General features: G+C 44.7%; 1 protein-coding gene across 6 annotated transcripts in view; it reads right to left on the bottom strand.

Moving 5' to 3' along the window:
* The window catches only part of SLC7A6 (solute carrier family 7 member 6), a 32653-nt gene extending 20045 nt beyond the window's left edge, over positions 1 to 12608 (bottom strand). Inside the window, exons 1-4 of one of the 6 annotated variants that reach the window (XM_027516173.1) lie at positions 12178 to 12607; positions 10338 to 10463; positions 8708 to 8781; positions 2605 to 3161 (exon numbers count right to left, since the gene is read on the bottom strand). In XM_027516173.1, coding sequence (XP_027371974.1) covers positions 2605 to 3127 — 523 coding nt within the window. In that variant the 5' untranslated portion in view covers positions 3128 to 3161; positions 8708 to 8781; positions 10338 to 10463; positions 12178 to 12607. The other 5 variants (XM_027516174.1, XM_027516177.1, XM_027516179.1 and 2 more) reach the window with 5 other exon arrangements.
* Positions 12609 to 13052: the final 444 nt, after the last annotated feature.

Here is a 13052-nt window from a genome sequence, read left to right on the forward strand (position 1 = left end):
GTGATCGAGTGGATTAAGACTCTGAGCTTCCACTGCAGTGGGCATGGGTTCAATCCTGGTCAGGGAACTAAGATCCATATGCCTCGACGCAAAAAAAAAAAAAAACCAGTAATCTTTTAATGTTCCAATTACTGGTATTTGCTGCAAAAATTCCTATATATCCTGGCTCCTCCCTTACCTCTTCAGAAGCTATCTTGAGATGCTGTGCCCCAGGCTTAAGTCCTCAGTTTTGTCTGCCAAATAAAACCTAACTCTCAACATTTAGGTTGTGTATTTTTTTCCAGTCAACAGTACAGTCAATATTCTCATTTTACAAACAAGAACACTAAGGCAATAGTCATATCTCCTCCAAGGTCAATAGCTACTCAATGGTAAAGCTGGAATCAAACCCAGTCTAGCATGGGAGCCTATGATTCCCCAGCCCCCAACCCTTAATTCCCCCAACCCACCCCGCTCCCCATGGCATGCAGGGCCTTAGATCCTAGTTTCCTGATCAGGGAGCAAACCATGCTCGCTGCAGTGGAAGTGAGGCGCCTCACTGGACCACTGGGGAAGCCCCCCCTCCACCACCACCACTGCCGCCTTTTCTTGGCCAGGCAGAGCAGCTTGCAGGATCTCAGCTCCCCAGCCAGGGACTGAACCCAGGCCACGGGTTCAGAATCCTAACCACTAGGCCACCACCAGGGAACTCCTAGGGAGGCTATGATTTTAACCATTACACTGCCTGGAAACTACTTCTGTGTCCCAAACCACGTTTTCTAGCAATATTTGATGAAAGGGATTTAATATTAAAAATTTTTAAATACAGTATACAAATCACAAAGAGTATGATCATAAGGGTTGCTGTGTCCAACTCTTTGTCGCCCCATGGGCCATAGCCTGCCAGGTTCCTCTGTCCATGGGATTCTCCAGGCAAGAATACTGGAGTAGGTCGCCATTTCCTTTCTGACCCAGGGACTGAATCTATGTCTGCTGCATTGCAGGCTGCACTGCAACCACCAGGGAAGCTCTGATCTCAAGGGTACTTCTTTAAAATGATGAATAAACAGAAAAAAAAAAATACTGGGAGGTATTTCACACAATATTTATAGTAATAGTTCTCTCAGAGGTAAAATCATGGGTGATTTTAATTTTCTTTTTTCTTTTTGAGTTTTTCTAATTGTCTGTAGGGTCTATGCATTATCTTTTAATAAAAAGAATATATATATGTTACTTAAAAAATGTTTCTTTTGAACATTTCACAAAATGGAGGGAAATTCATGATATACTAAGTTTAAAAAGTAGAATATAAAGTTATATACAAAATATGGTTCCAATTCTATAACAGAAAGAAATGTGACTGAACTATTAAAAGTACTCCTGTCTTGGGGTAGATTACAGGTGATTTGAGGCTAATTTAATTTTCTCCTTAACAAACATGTTTTATAATCAGAAAATTACTGCCTTTTTTAGAGATCTCAGTCAGGCTAGAGACCCCTGGTGAAACCCTATCAGATACATAGCTGAGTAACCACCTTCTCTCCTCCCATGGGTATCTGTAGAAAAGTTTCCTTTAATATCTGTCTTTAATAAATTCCTTAAAGTCAGGAAGCACAGCATATTGTACAATCCTTTACTGCTAACTCCAAGGTACTGTCTATTTTTAACACTGGATAAACCGCACATACTGCCAAAGTTTTGCAAGCAAAGATATGGAAAAAAACAGTATAATTAAGTGCCTCTGGCAGCACCGTGCTAAGAGACACAGGGATTTCTGGGTCACTTCTCAGCTAAAACACTAGCTTTACTGGACCAAGTTCACAATAATCTTCTCTCCCGTCCAGTGATTTCACACAAAATTCCTCCTTACTACCTCATTAGAAAAAGGAAGATAAAGAGAGATCCACTGGGATCTCTCAGGTTCTGTCCTCAGAAATCCAAATACAGGGAAGAAGCCACCTTCCTTACTGGCTGTAGAAGGAGCTTGTTTACACAGTCTGCATAAAAGAAATCTGAAACACCAATGGGAAAAAGCCATTTTGGTGTGGTGCCTGCTGCTTAGATCAACCTGCAGAGAGTAGAAGTTGCAGGAAGGAGTGGTTTCACCAGGAGCCTACAGGATACAAAGTCTTGGGACCCCCATAGTCTAAAGAAGACCATTTCCTCACTGATGACTTTAAACTGTTTTAAGATTAAAAGAGGGGAAGCAAAATAACTTTTTTTGGGGGGTAGCAGAATAAAGGCCTCAGCACTGAGGGATTTTTCCTGGGTCAAGTTACAACTAGCCATATTGACACCAATCTAAACATCTGACAAGATAAATATAAGACATTCACCAACCTGTCACGTAGACTAAGGAACAGAACTCAGGGACAGCCAAAAGTGGAAGGAAAGCGAGGCACCAAAAGCCACAGACAGGTTCAAACATCCCCCATCCCTATCATTTACCCTCACTGATCTCAGGAACAAATGACTTCGGTAAAACTGCTTCTTCAAAAAAGTTAAGATGCCTCTCTTACCAATACATACACAAAAAAGCAAAATAGGCTGTTCAAATATAAATTACCATTAGAATTATAAAAATCACCCCCCATACACATTCCCCCACCAAGCCCTCAGACTTACACATGCAGGCTGCAGCGAGGAGACGGCAGGCCAGGTACGGGGGCTCACAGGTGGGAAAGGAAGGCTGGATGATGTAGTTGGCAAAGGTGATAGCGATGATGGCCTGACCAGTGGGCTCAACAATTAGCAGTGAGGCCCAGAGGCGGATAAAAGCAATGAAGCCCCCAAAGGCCTCAAGAATATAAGCGTAGCTGGCTCCAGATTTGGTGATGGTGGTCCCCAGTTCTGCATAGCAAAGGGCACCCACAACGGAGAAAAGCCCACCAACAGCCCAGATGACCAGTGACAACCCATAGGAGGCAGTGTAGACCAGCACGCCCTTGGGTGAAACGAAGATTCCTGAGCCGATCATGTTGCCTACTACCAAGCTGACGCCATTTAGCAGAGAGATCTCCTTCTTCAGCTGCATAGTTTCTGTGGCCCGCTGAGGCAGCATGCAGTCACCTTCTTCCTCCCTAGGCTGGCTGGCCTCAGGAATGAGACGGTATGTGGGTGTGGGACTCTCCAGCTCCCTGGCTTCCATGGCAAGTGGTTCTTTCACCTGTGTTTACTACAGCCTGGCAAAGAATATAAGTATTGTTAGTCTAGGGTAACGGCTGATAACGCTCTAGTTTAGACCTGCAAAGCAGGCGGATTTCCCTACCCACTTCTTACGTAGGGACCATGTGACTCATATACAGACCTAAATATAATGAGCCTGTCTCAGTTCCCACCACAGGATACAGAGAAATGGAGGCAGGCTAACCTCCACTACTCCAAGACAGACACCAAAAGGGCTCAGGCACCATATGCTGGTGACTTCCAACAGGATGCCCAGAGTAGGCTAACATTAGGTTTATCCATAGCATAAATTCTCCCTGAGATGTAGGTTTTGTTCTGTTTTTTGGCTTTTTTTTTTTTTTTTTGATGTACTGCCCAGCTTGTGGAATCTTGGTTCTCTGACCAGGGACTGAAGCTGGGCCCTCAGCACTGAGAGCCTAGAGTCCGTACAACTGGACTGTCAGGCAATTCTCTATTTTGCTCTGTTCTTGCCAACTTAAAACCTGCAAACTTGCCCTGCAGAGAAGACCAAAGTCCCAGTACTAGCCAGCCTGCCAGGCCTCTCACTTTCCATGCCCACTTACCTCTGCCCAAACACAAACAGGCACTTCTGCAGTCTCTAGCCACATGTGGAGAGGTCTATAGCTACTCCCAGGCCAGTAAAGAACATGAACATGTGATGGGAAGGGCTAGGAAGATGCTAAAGATAGGGCATAACGCTATTGCAGAGACTGGATCAAGGAGAGAAACTCCATGAAAATATACACCCATGTGTCGCTATATCCACAACACTCACCTTACTTCCCACACTGCTGCTTGCCCATTCAACCTTTCTTTTTCAAAAGTGCCCTAAAGAGAGGGATAACATAATAAGAACAGAAGGAGAAAGAGCATCCAGGGGGCACCCTAACGTGAGACTCGTCTGCTATTGGCTTATTTGCTTTCCTCCTCAGCACACCCCTCACTACCACCTGGGGGTGCCAAGAGATTTCCCCTTAACAGGACCCAGAACTTTGACAGCCAAACAAAAACTGTAAGGCTCCTCTTATCCACAGATCTGGCATTGGAAGGCAACCTGTAGGGAGATGGTGTACACATGTATGTATACACACACACACACACACACTCACTGCTACTTTTGGATAACGATTGGGCCAGTCCAGAAACCTCAAGGAAGTTGGATCCCATACCAACCTACGGATGAAAAACCCAGACTCTCTCAGAGGAAGGCAAGCACCTTCCTAACCTTGCACTCAGCAGGGCTTTCTCGCTCCCTCAATTCCTGTGCCCTAGGAATTGGGAATTCAGATCCCCAACCCCTAGTTCATCTTCCTCATCTTCAGGAGGAAAGAAACTGATAGGCCACTTGATTCCACCCAGGAGGGGTCAGTCCTTTAAGGTCACAGAGATAACTTCCAGGAATAAGAATGGGAACAGTACATCATCTTCCCAGAAGCTTCTCATCTAGTCACAAAAATGGGTATGCTGGAGTCCTGCCTCATGGAGCTCAGAGCAAGTGAACCACAGCCACTCAAGAGTGAGTAGAAAACTCCAATCTCCACAAGCCCCACTCAAAACTCCTGCCTTACCTGCCCCAGCTCCGCTCGAGAGTCTAGACCTCAGCCTGAGTGAAAAAGCTTCTCTGGGGCCTTTAATAACCCTTCCCCTACTCCCAGAGGAGTTGAACCAGCCTACTTCTGCTTATTATGAGGCTTATTATGAGGCCTGGCTTTAAGGCAGCACCACTTTGCCTTTCATTCCTGGCACCAAGCCATGAAGGTGACTCTCTGCAAGCATGTGGGAAAATATGTGTTTTCACGTATCTGTCAGGTGAGCTCAGATATGCATGAAAACAAAACTAGGAAACACCAGAGGAGCCTACTGACTCACATGAATCAGGTGAAGGGTCTTCATTCATCAGTGAGTGCTTTCATGTGTATACTCTATGCATATTAATAAACTTGATTGTTTTTCTCGTCAGTCTTTTACCAGTCTAATTTACAACACCCCACCCAAGGAACCTAAAGTGGGTGAAGGGAAAAGGTCTTTTTCTCCCCTCCCTTAAATTCCTTTAAAAAAAAAAAAGTGCAAAGATACTTAGGTTGCACTTTTTCACTCACCCCAACATGGAGGCAAGCAGGGAACCCGGCCTTCCCCTATTTATCACCCTAGCTGGCAGGGAGAGGGTTGGGGCTTGGACTTCTGATACCAGGCGTGTATGTTTTCCACCAAACAGTTCTGCAACACCAAGCAGATCTGGTGTCTGCTACAGTTTAATCAACTCTTACACCATCTACCTGAAGGCAGCAACAGATTCCCCAGGTTAAGTGCTCAATCCTACTAAACAGCCCTTTCCCACCCAACTTAAGAGGCCAAATTGCAAGTCCGGTTGTTCCTTTGCCTCTGACCAATTAGCTATGAATCAGAGGTTTTACTACTCCCTCCTCAGGTTCAATTAATTTGCTAGAGCAACCCACAGAACTCAGGAAAAGTTTACTTACTAGGTTACCAGTTTATTGTAAAGGCTGTAACTCAGGAACAGCCAGATGGAAGAGATGCAGGTGGCAAGGTATGGAGAAAGAGGCATGGGAAGATCTCCAAAACTTGCCCTTTTGGTTTCCTTTTGGATGCTTCATTACAAAGGCAACACTAATCAAATCACTGACCATTGGTGATTGATTCAACCTCCAGACCCTCTCCCTTCCCAGGAGGTCAGACCTTAACTAAAACTTCCAACCCTCTAATCACAGGGTTGGTTCCTGGGGCAAGCAACCCCCATCCTCAGAGGATCTAGATGCTTCCAAAAGTCACTTCATTGACATAGACTCATGAGTGTTGAAAAAGGCTTGTTATATAAATAACAAAAGATATCCACTTAACCTTTATTGATCTGGAGCTATTTGAGGAACTGGGAACAAAACTAATATTATAATAAAAGATGCCTCTATGGCTCTTATAAGGACATTTCAGGAGCTGTGTGACAGAACAGTGGACAAAGACCAAATAAATATTTTATCACGGGGTGGGGGGAGAAAGAGAGGTAAGCTCATTTCACTGGAAAATTTTAAAACAATATGAAATGTATTTGCCTTGACTTTTAACTTTCACTTAAGATATAGCAAGCTGAGAAGAGCATCACTCCCACTCCAATGTCAAGAAAAAACAGATAATCTACAGAACTATAACTTTTCTTGAAGTCATTAGCAAGATGAGGTTACAGGCCAACCAACGAGACTGAAATTTAAGGAAAAACGAGTATCCCCAGAGAGATGCAAGCTCTGGCTTACCTGTGGCAGAAGGAGAATGATGGAACCACTATACAGGCAGGAAAGAAGAATTTAGGTACAATTTTTAATAAATTACTAAAGGTCAAGTTTAGAAATTTATTACTAATAAAAGTCAATTAAAAGCCATAGACACTCCAAGTGTTTTTTCCAGTGAGACCTCAGTGGGTGCTCACGGGAAATACAGCGCCAGAGAAAGCCTCTCAGGCAGGCTGGCCTGGAGGAGGAAAGCAGTGACTGCTCTGGGAAAAATACAAAAGTCCACCTGCTCCCTTCTCTAAAGAATACAATCTTAAACCCCTGGGAAATGGGCAAACTCTGTCACTCCCAAGACAGCTGAGACCGAGTGAAAGAAAAATAAAACCACCCTCTTTGGCTGGGGGAGGGGCAGGAAATTCTGGTCCAGACCATAGGAGGTGGCAGGCTCACCCAGAAAGATCCACTCCCCAGACTCATGGCAACAGGGCCTGTCTAAGGCTGAGGCTGATCCAAGACAACAGAGAACCCCTCTACTCCCCACCACCAGGTGAGCAAGCATCCAGCAACAAGGCTGCGGGAGAGTGTGCACTGAGGTACAGATGCACAAAGAAGACCTAAAGCTGAGGGTGGAGCATAAACACTGAGAAAAATCCACTGTCAGGGCCGGGGGCACTTCCCACGTGGCTCAGTGGTAAAGAATCCACCTGCCAATGCAGGAAGCACAAGAGACGCCGGTTTGATCCCTGGGTCGGGAAGATCCCCTGGAGTAGGAAATGGCAACCTGCTCCAGTGTTCTTGCCTGGAAAATTCCATGGACAGAGGAGCCTGGTGGCTTATAGTCCATGGGGTCCCAAGGAGTCAGAGGTGACTAAACACACACACACACACACACACACGGCAAGGAAACAGCAGAGGAATTTGAAGCCGCTAGTGCACCTAAGGTAACCACAGCAACAACAAAACCCAAACCCAACTCATTTCTGACTCAAACCCCCACATTAACAGGCTAGCAAAAGAAGACCTGTACCCTCTGCCCAGAATAAAGTATATACCTCAGTCTCTACTTTCCCACATATTTTATCTGGTAATCAGTAACAAATCACAAGCCACCTAAAAAAAGCAAGAAAAACAACCCACTATCAAAAGGCAAATCAATCAACAGGACAAGACTTAGAGATGATCCAGATATTGCAACTATGAGATAGTGAATTGAAAATAACTATGATTAATACATGAAAAACTTTAATGGAAACATTAGCCAACATGTAGGAACAGAGGTGGAATTTCAGCAGAGAAATGAAAACCTTAAGAATCAGAAGTGGGGAAATAAAAAAAGAGCACCTAAGAGTTGTAAGACAGGGAATTAATTCCCTGACAGTCCAGTGATTAGGGGTCTGCACTTCCACTGCAAGGGACACGGGTTTGATCCTTGGTCAGAGAACTAAAATCCCACATGCCTCCAGGCACAACCAAAAAAAAAAACAGAGAGAATTCTATGACAAAATCAAATGGTCTGAGATAAATATTAAAAATATAATTTTTGCTTATTTTAATTGCTTTAGAATATATCTAACTACCTAAAGCAAAAACAGTAGCAATACAGTGTTAATGCATATGTAAAAGTAAAATGTATGACAACGGCACAGAGATAGAAAAAAAGAACTGGGAGTTAAACTATTGTAAGGTTCTTATATGTGAAAATAATGTAATACTATATAAGGTATATGTTGAGACATTATATATAAACTACAAACTGGACAAATTCTAACTGCACAACTTAATAAATATTTATACATATGTACTATGGAAAAATATTATTTAAGATAGACTGTAATTAATTAAAGATGTACATTGAGAAACTAGGGCACCCACTAAAAAAATAAGTATAAACAGTAAGCCAACAGTACAGCTAAAACAGATCAAAGAAATACTCAGTCCAAAAGTAGGTAGAAAACAGAAGCAAAGAACATATGAAATAAATAGAAAACAGGAAACAACTAGCAAAGCAGCACATTTTAATCCAACCACATCAATAGCAACACAAAATGTAAATGATCTAGACACATCAATTATAAGACAGACATTGTTGGGTTAGATAAAAATGCAAAATCCAATATGCAATTTATAGGAAGCCCACTAGAAATATAAAGACATAAATAAATTACAGATAAAAAGATGGTGAAAAACCATATAACAATAATCAAAACAAACGGGGAGTTAACTATAGTAACATCAGACAAAAGACTTCAGAGTAAGAAGAAAAAAAGAGACATTATGTAATGATAAAGAGGTCAATTCACCAAGAAGAAAATTCTGAAAGTGTATCTCCTCCAACAGGATAGCTTCAAAATACATGAAGCAAAAACTGATAGATCTGAAAGGAAAAACAGATAAATCCATAATTATAGTTGGAAATGTCAAGACACTTCTCTGTCATCAATAGAACAAGTCAACATAAAATCAGCAAGGATCTAGAACACCTGAAAATGGAAGGCCCCAACATAGTTCTTGGCTAAAATTATGTGAATTCTGAGGGGGAAAAAAAAGGGCCTCCAACAATAGGGCTTACCTCCATAAAGGGACGGATGTAGCTCGGGAGTAGGAGACAGACTTACAAAAGGAAAAGACTGCTTTGGCTCCTCAGTTTCACCACAGAATAACCTTATTATCTACTGAGCTGGTTGGTATCAGACCATAGTTAGAAACCCTTCCTCAGTTGCTGCTTGAGAGGTTTAGGATCAATTTCAAACTTCTTAGCAGGGCCTTATCACTAGACCCCCTGCTGCAGACTAGTCCCTCCCATGGTCCAGTCACACTGAATCATTTGCAGTTTCCAGAAACCGAAGGAGTCCAGGGCTTCCAGAGCTCATCAGACAAACGTCTTGGCTCATATACCCTTTGTCTCTAACACAAATCTTTGTTTCTAACACCGTTCTCCCACCTTTTTCCTCAGCATTCTGGCTGACATCTTTCTCCACACATTTCCTTGTGTCCCTGAGTGTGTATGTCTCAGTCTCCCTTGCTCTAAAAGTCTCTAAAATCATTGTTAAAGACAAATTCCATTAAACAATTCCACGCACCCGTTCTTGTCTTGAGAAACTAGTGTTAAACCCCACTTGTAAGGACACAGACACAGCTTTCTGATAGCTTTTATCCTATTTTCCAAGTTCCTGAGGCAAATAATAAAGAATTCACCAGACCACTAAAATTTCATGAAAATTTAACCATGAAAATAACATATGCAATTTTCTGGGGGGAAAAAGTGGATCTTTCACAGTTCAATTATGAAGAATATTTTACAAGCTAGATTTGAAAACTTTTATAATTGATGACTATGCCAAAAAAATTGCCGTCGAAAAAGATAAAATCTTAAATGCGGTGACAACACGAGGACCTTTTTTTAATTCTTTGAGTTTTACAAAACTTCACGATGAAAAAAAAAATTCACGATGAAAATGCATTGCTATTTTTAATGCTTAAACTTAAATTATATGTGTATATATTTATTATTTGTTTATTTACTATTGTACTTTATTATTTCATAAATAGTGAAAATTATGTGACTTTAGGTTTGAGTTTTCACCTAGGATACCAGGAAACTCAAGATCAAACTCATTTCCCAATCACAATGAACAGATATCTTCACTTTTCAACAACACTTGATATCTAGTCTTTTCCATGGCTTTGGTTTCCTATTTTTACTTGCTTATTGCAAGTATCATTAATTATAAACCACCACAATTACTCTTTAGAAAGAGATATAATAAATATATAATTTATCTAATAAAATTTAGTGTTATATAATTGTTAATTACGTGTGAGCCATTCTCTTCATTACTGTTGTATCCACATTGTACTCAAGTAACTAAAACTCTTTACAACTCACAAAGATCCAAGAAAGTTAAGGAAGAGCAGAGCAATTTTATTCACCTGTGAGGAAATAAGCAACCATCACACTTTCACAAGCCACTTCATCATAAATGGTCAGGTACAAAGAAGAAAATGAAGTCTCCCCAGTCAGACTAATTCCAAGTGTCTGTCTTGTCGAATTAATCTCTGCAACAAAAAGTGAGAGACAACTTATCCAAACATGAACCTAGTAAGCAGCAAGACCCTATTTCCTTTTGTAAAATCTAATTTTGACATGCCCAGCAGGGGTAGCACTCAATTACTGAGAAGTCCCATCACACCCACAGTGGGGGTGTAACTGAACACCTGTCTTGAGAACTAGCCTGGTCACTTCAAACCATGCATGTCTAGACAACTGCAGCTCCCTCTGCCCCAGGTCCCATGAGCACCACTTCAGTCACTTTTATAGAAAAGTATCCACACATCCTGGAGACTACAACAGGAAGCAGAGGACATAGGTCAGGAAATTTCCTGTACCAAGAAATGCCAGGGAAATCAGCCATATAACTGGTATTTACTTTTAGGCGGTAATAAAAATATCTTCATAGACAGGAAAGGAGGCAGATAGGAGAACATCAGACTTGCGGTTTCCCACATATTTGTCACGAAAGAAAAATCAAACATAAAGAACTTTAAATGATAATCTGAGACCAAAGTTGGCAAGCAAAAGCCACCAGCACACAGCAGGACCTCAGCAATGCAAGCAGCCTGGGTCGTTTACTCAAGGGCCTCCCAGCAAGAAAAGAAAAGAGAGTTAAAATGATTTCAGGAAGCACTCACAGGCTTTCAAAAGTCTGCTCCTCCCAGATCTTCAAAATCAGGCATCAGTCCTCAGAGATAAGCACCAGTTGGCTGAACTTTCTGCCACCGGGCGCTAGATTTGTTGGCAGTATTTTTTTTTTTTTTTTTTTTGCCCCCATCAAGGGCAGAGATTGAATTCTTTTTACAAGCATAGACCATTGCACACAGAGGTATTAAAAAACAAATGTTAAATTAAATATTGATTCCTGCTTATCACTGCCTATAACAGTGGTGCCCAGTTTGCTCAGTGCTTAGTGAAGAATTCTTTGAATGCTTCACAAATACCGCCTTCCTTTTAACATGAGATGATCAAACAAGATGACATAATGTTGAAGACACTAAGACGAGCACACCGTCCTCCCTCCAACGGCTAGACTCCCAAGTCCAGCAGGAGCCTGTGCGCCTCCCCCCCCCCGCCCCCCCCCGCCCCCCCAGAGAGCTCGGCTCAGGCGCTCACATGCTCAGTCTCGCCCCGTGAGCCGTGCTCAGTTTGAGTCTCTCCCACGCAGCACAGGTTCTTTCTCAGCATGAGACCCACATGCGCTCTCTCGCGTGTTCCCAGGGCCACACTCGGGGCCACTCTGACCGCGGTCTCTCTCACACTCACGGCCTCTTACCATCTCCTCTCTCCGTCTCTCGCACACTCATGGGAGTCATGCTCACGCCCAGGGTCTCTCTCACACACAGCGTCACCTTCACACTGCGTCTCGCACACTCAGAGTCATCCTCAGACCAACTCTCTCTCTTTCACACAAACACACACACACGCCGCGTCTTCCTCACACACTCAGTCCTTACACTTCTGCAATTCCCCTCACGCTCAAGGTCCCGCTCACACGCACGGCTTTCCCCTCAGGAGGGAGCGCGCTCACGCGCAGCGTCTCTCACGTGCCCGCGGCCTGCGTGGCCCGCGCGGGGTTCCCGGGACTGCATCCCGCACGCGGCGCCGGCGCGGCCCGGGCCTGGCTCCCCGGGCCCCGCTCCCCTCGCCCGGCCCCCTACCCTCCGGCCGCGCTCTTCCAGCCCCGCTCTCCCGGCGCGCCCGCCCGCGGCCCGTTACCTCGCGGTGGCCCGGCGCCTCCAGGATGCTCGGTCGTACTGCCACCGCCGCCGCCGCGACCGCTCAGGCCCCGCCCCCGCCACGTCACCCGCAGCCGGATCGCGATAGCGCGCGCCGCGTCGGGACAGAGCGCGCGGCTCAGCGCGGGCCTCGCGGGCGGCGGCGCTTCCGGGCAGCAGGAGGCCGCAGCTGCTTCAGAGATTCAGTGGGCTGCGCTTCGGCGCCCGTCCGTGCGGTCCCGGCTCCCGTGACCCGGGCCCAGTCATGCTCGCCGACTGGATGTCCGCTCCCCGACTCAAGGGACTCTCTGGGCCACTGAGAGGACGCATCCGCGGGGGAACTCTAAATGACCCCACACGCGTTTCCTCTGTAGTTCTTGGCCTGGGCCACACTCCCGGTTGGGGCGGGGGCGGGGGAGGGGTTACACCATACAGCTCACACGAGGAACTCTGAAGAGCCTCCATACTTTGTTCGCCGCCAACACTGCTACTAGAGACCCTGGGGAGACACAGACCCAGGACGCAACTTCCGGCTACCGCGCATTCTTTATAGTCCCCACATACACATAGACACCGCCGAGCTTCCAGAGTAAACCCCAGGCCTCCCTGGGGCCCAGGTGTGAGGATCGTTTTCAGTCTTCATCCTGCCTGACTCGTTTTGGAACTGCATCTTCCTTTCTTCCTCTCTCTGGTTCATCCTCCTCTGTCTTCGTCTAGGGATCCTTTTCCTCTGGTAGCTCCGGGGCTGTGTTTAGGGCCTCCTGTTCTCACGGAAAGCTGAGCTTAGCCCCTAGTTTCCACACCTCAAGCCATGATTCTCTTCTAGGCCATAGAGGCATTTCCCCCAGACACATGTTCACAACTGCACAGCCTCTC

Source organism: Bos indicus x Bos taurus, chromosome 18, assembly GCF_003369695.1.
Source record: "Bos indicus x Bos taurus breed Angus x Brahman F1 hybrid chromosome 18, Bos_hybrid_MaternalHap_v2.0, whole genome shotgun sequence".
NCBI lineage: Eukaryota > Metazoa > Chordata > Mammalia > Artiodactyla > Bovidae > Bos > Bos indicus x Bos taurus.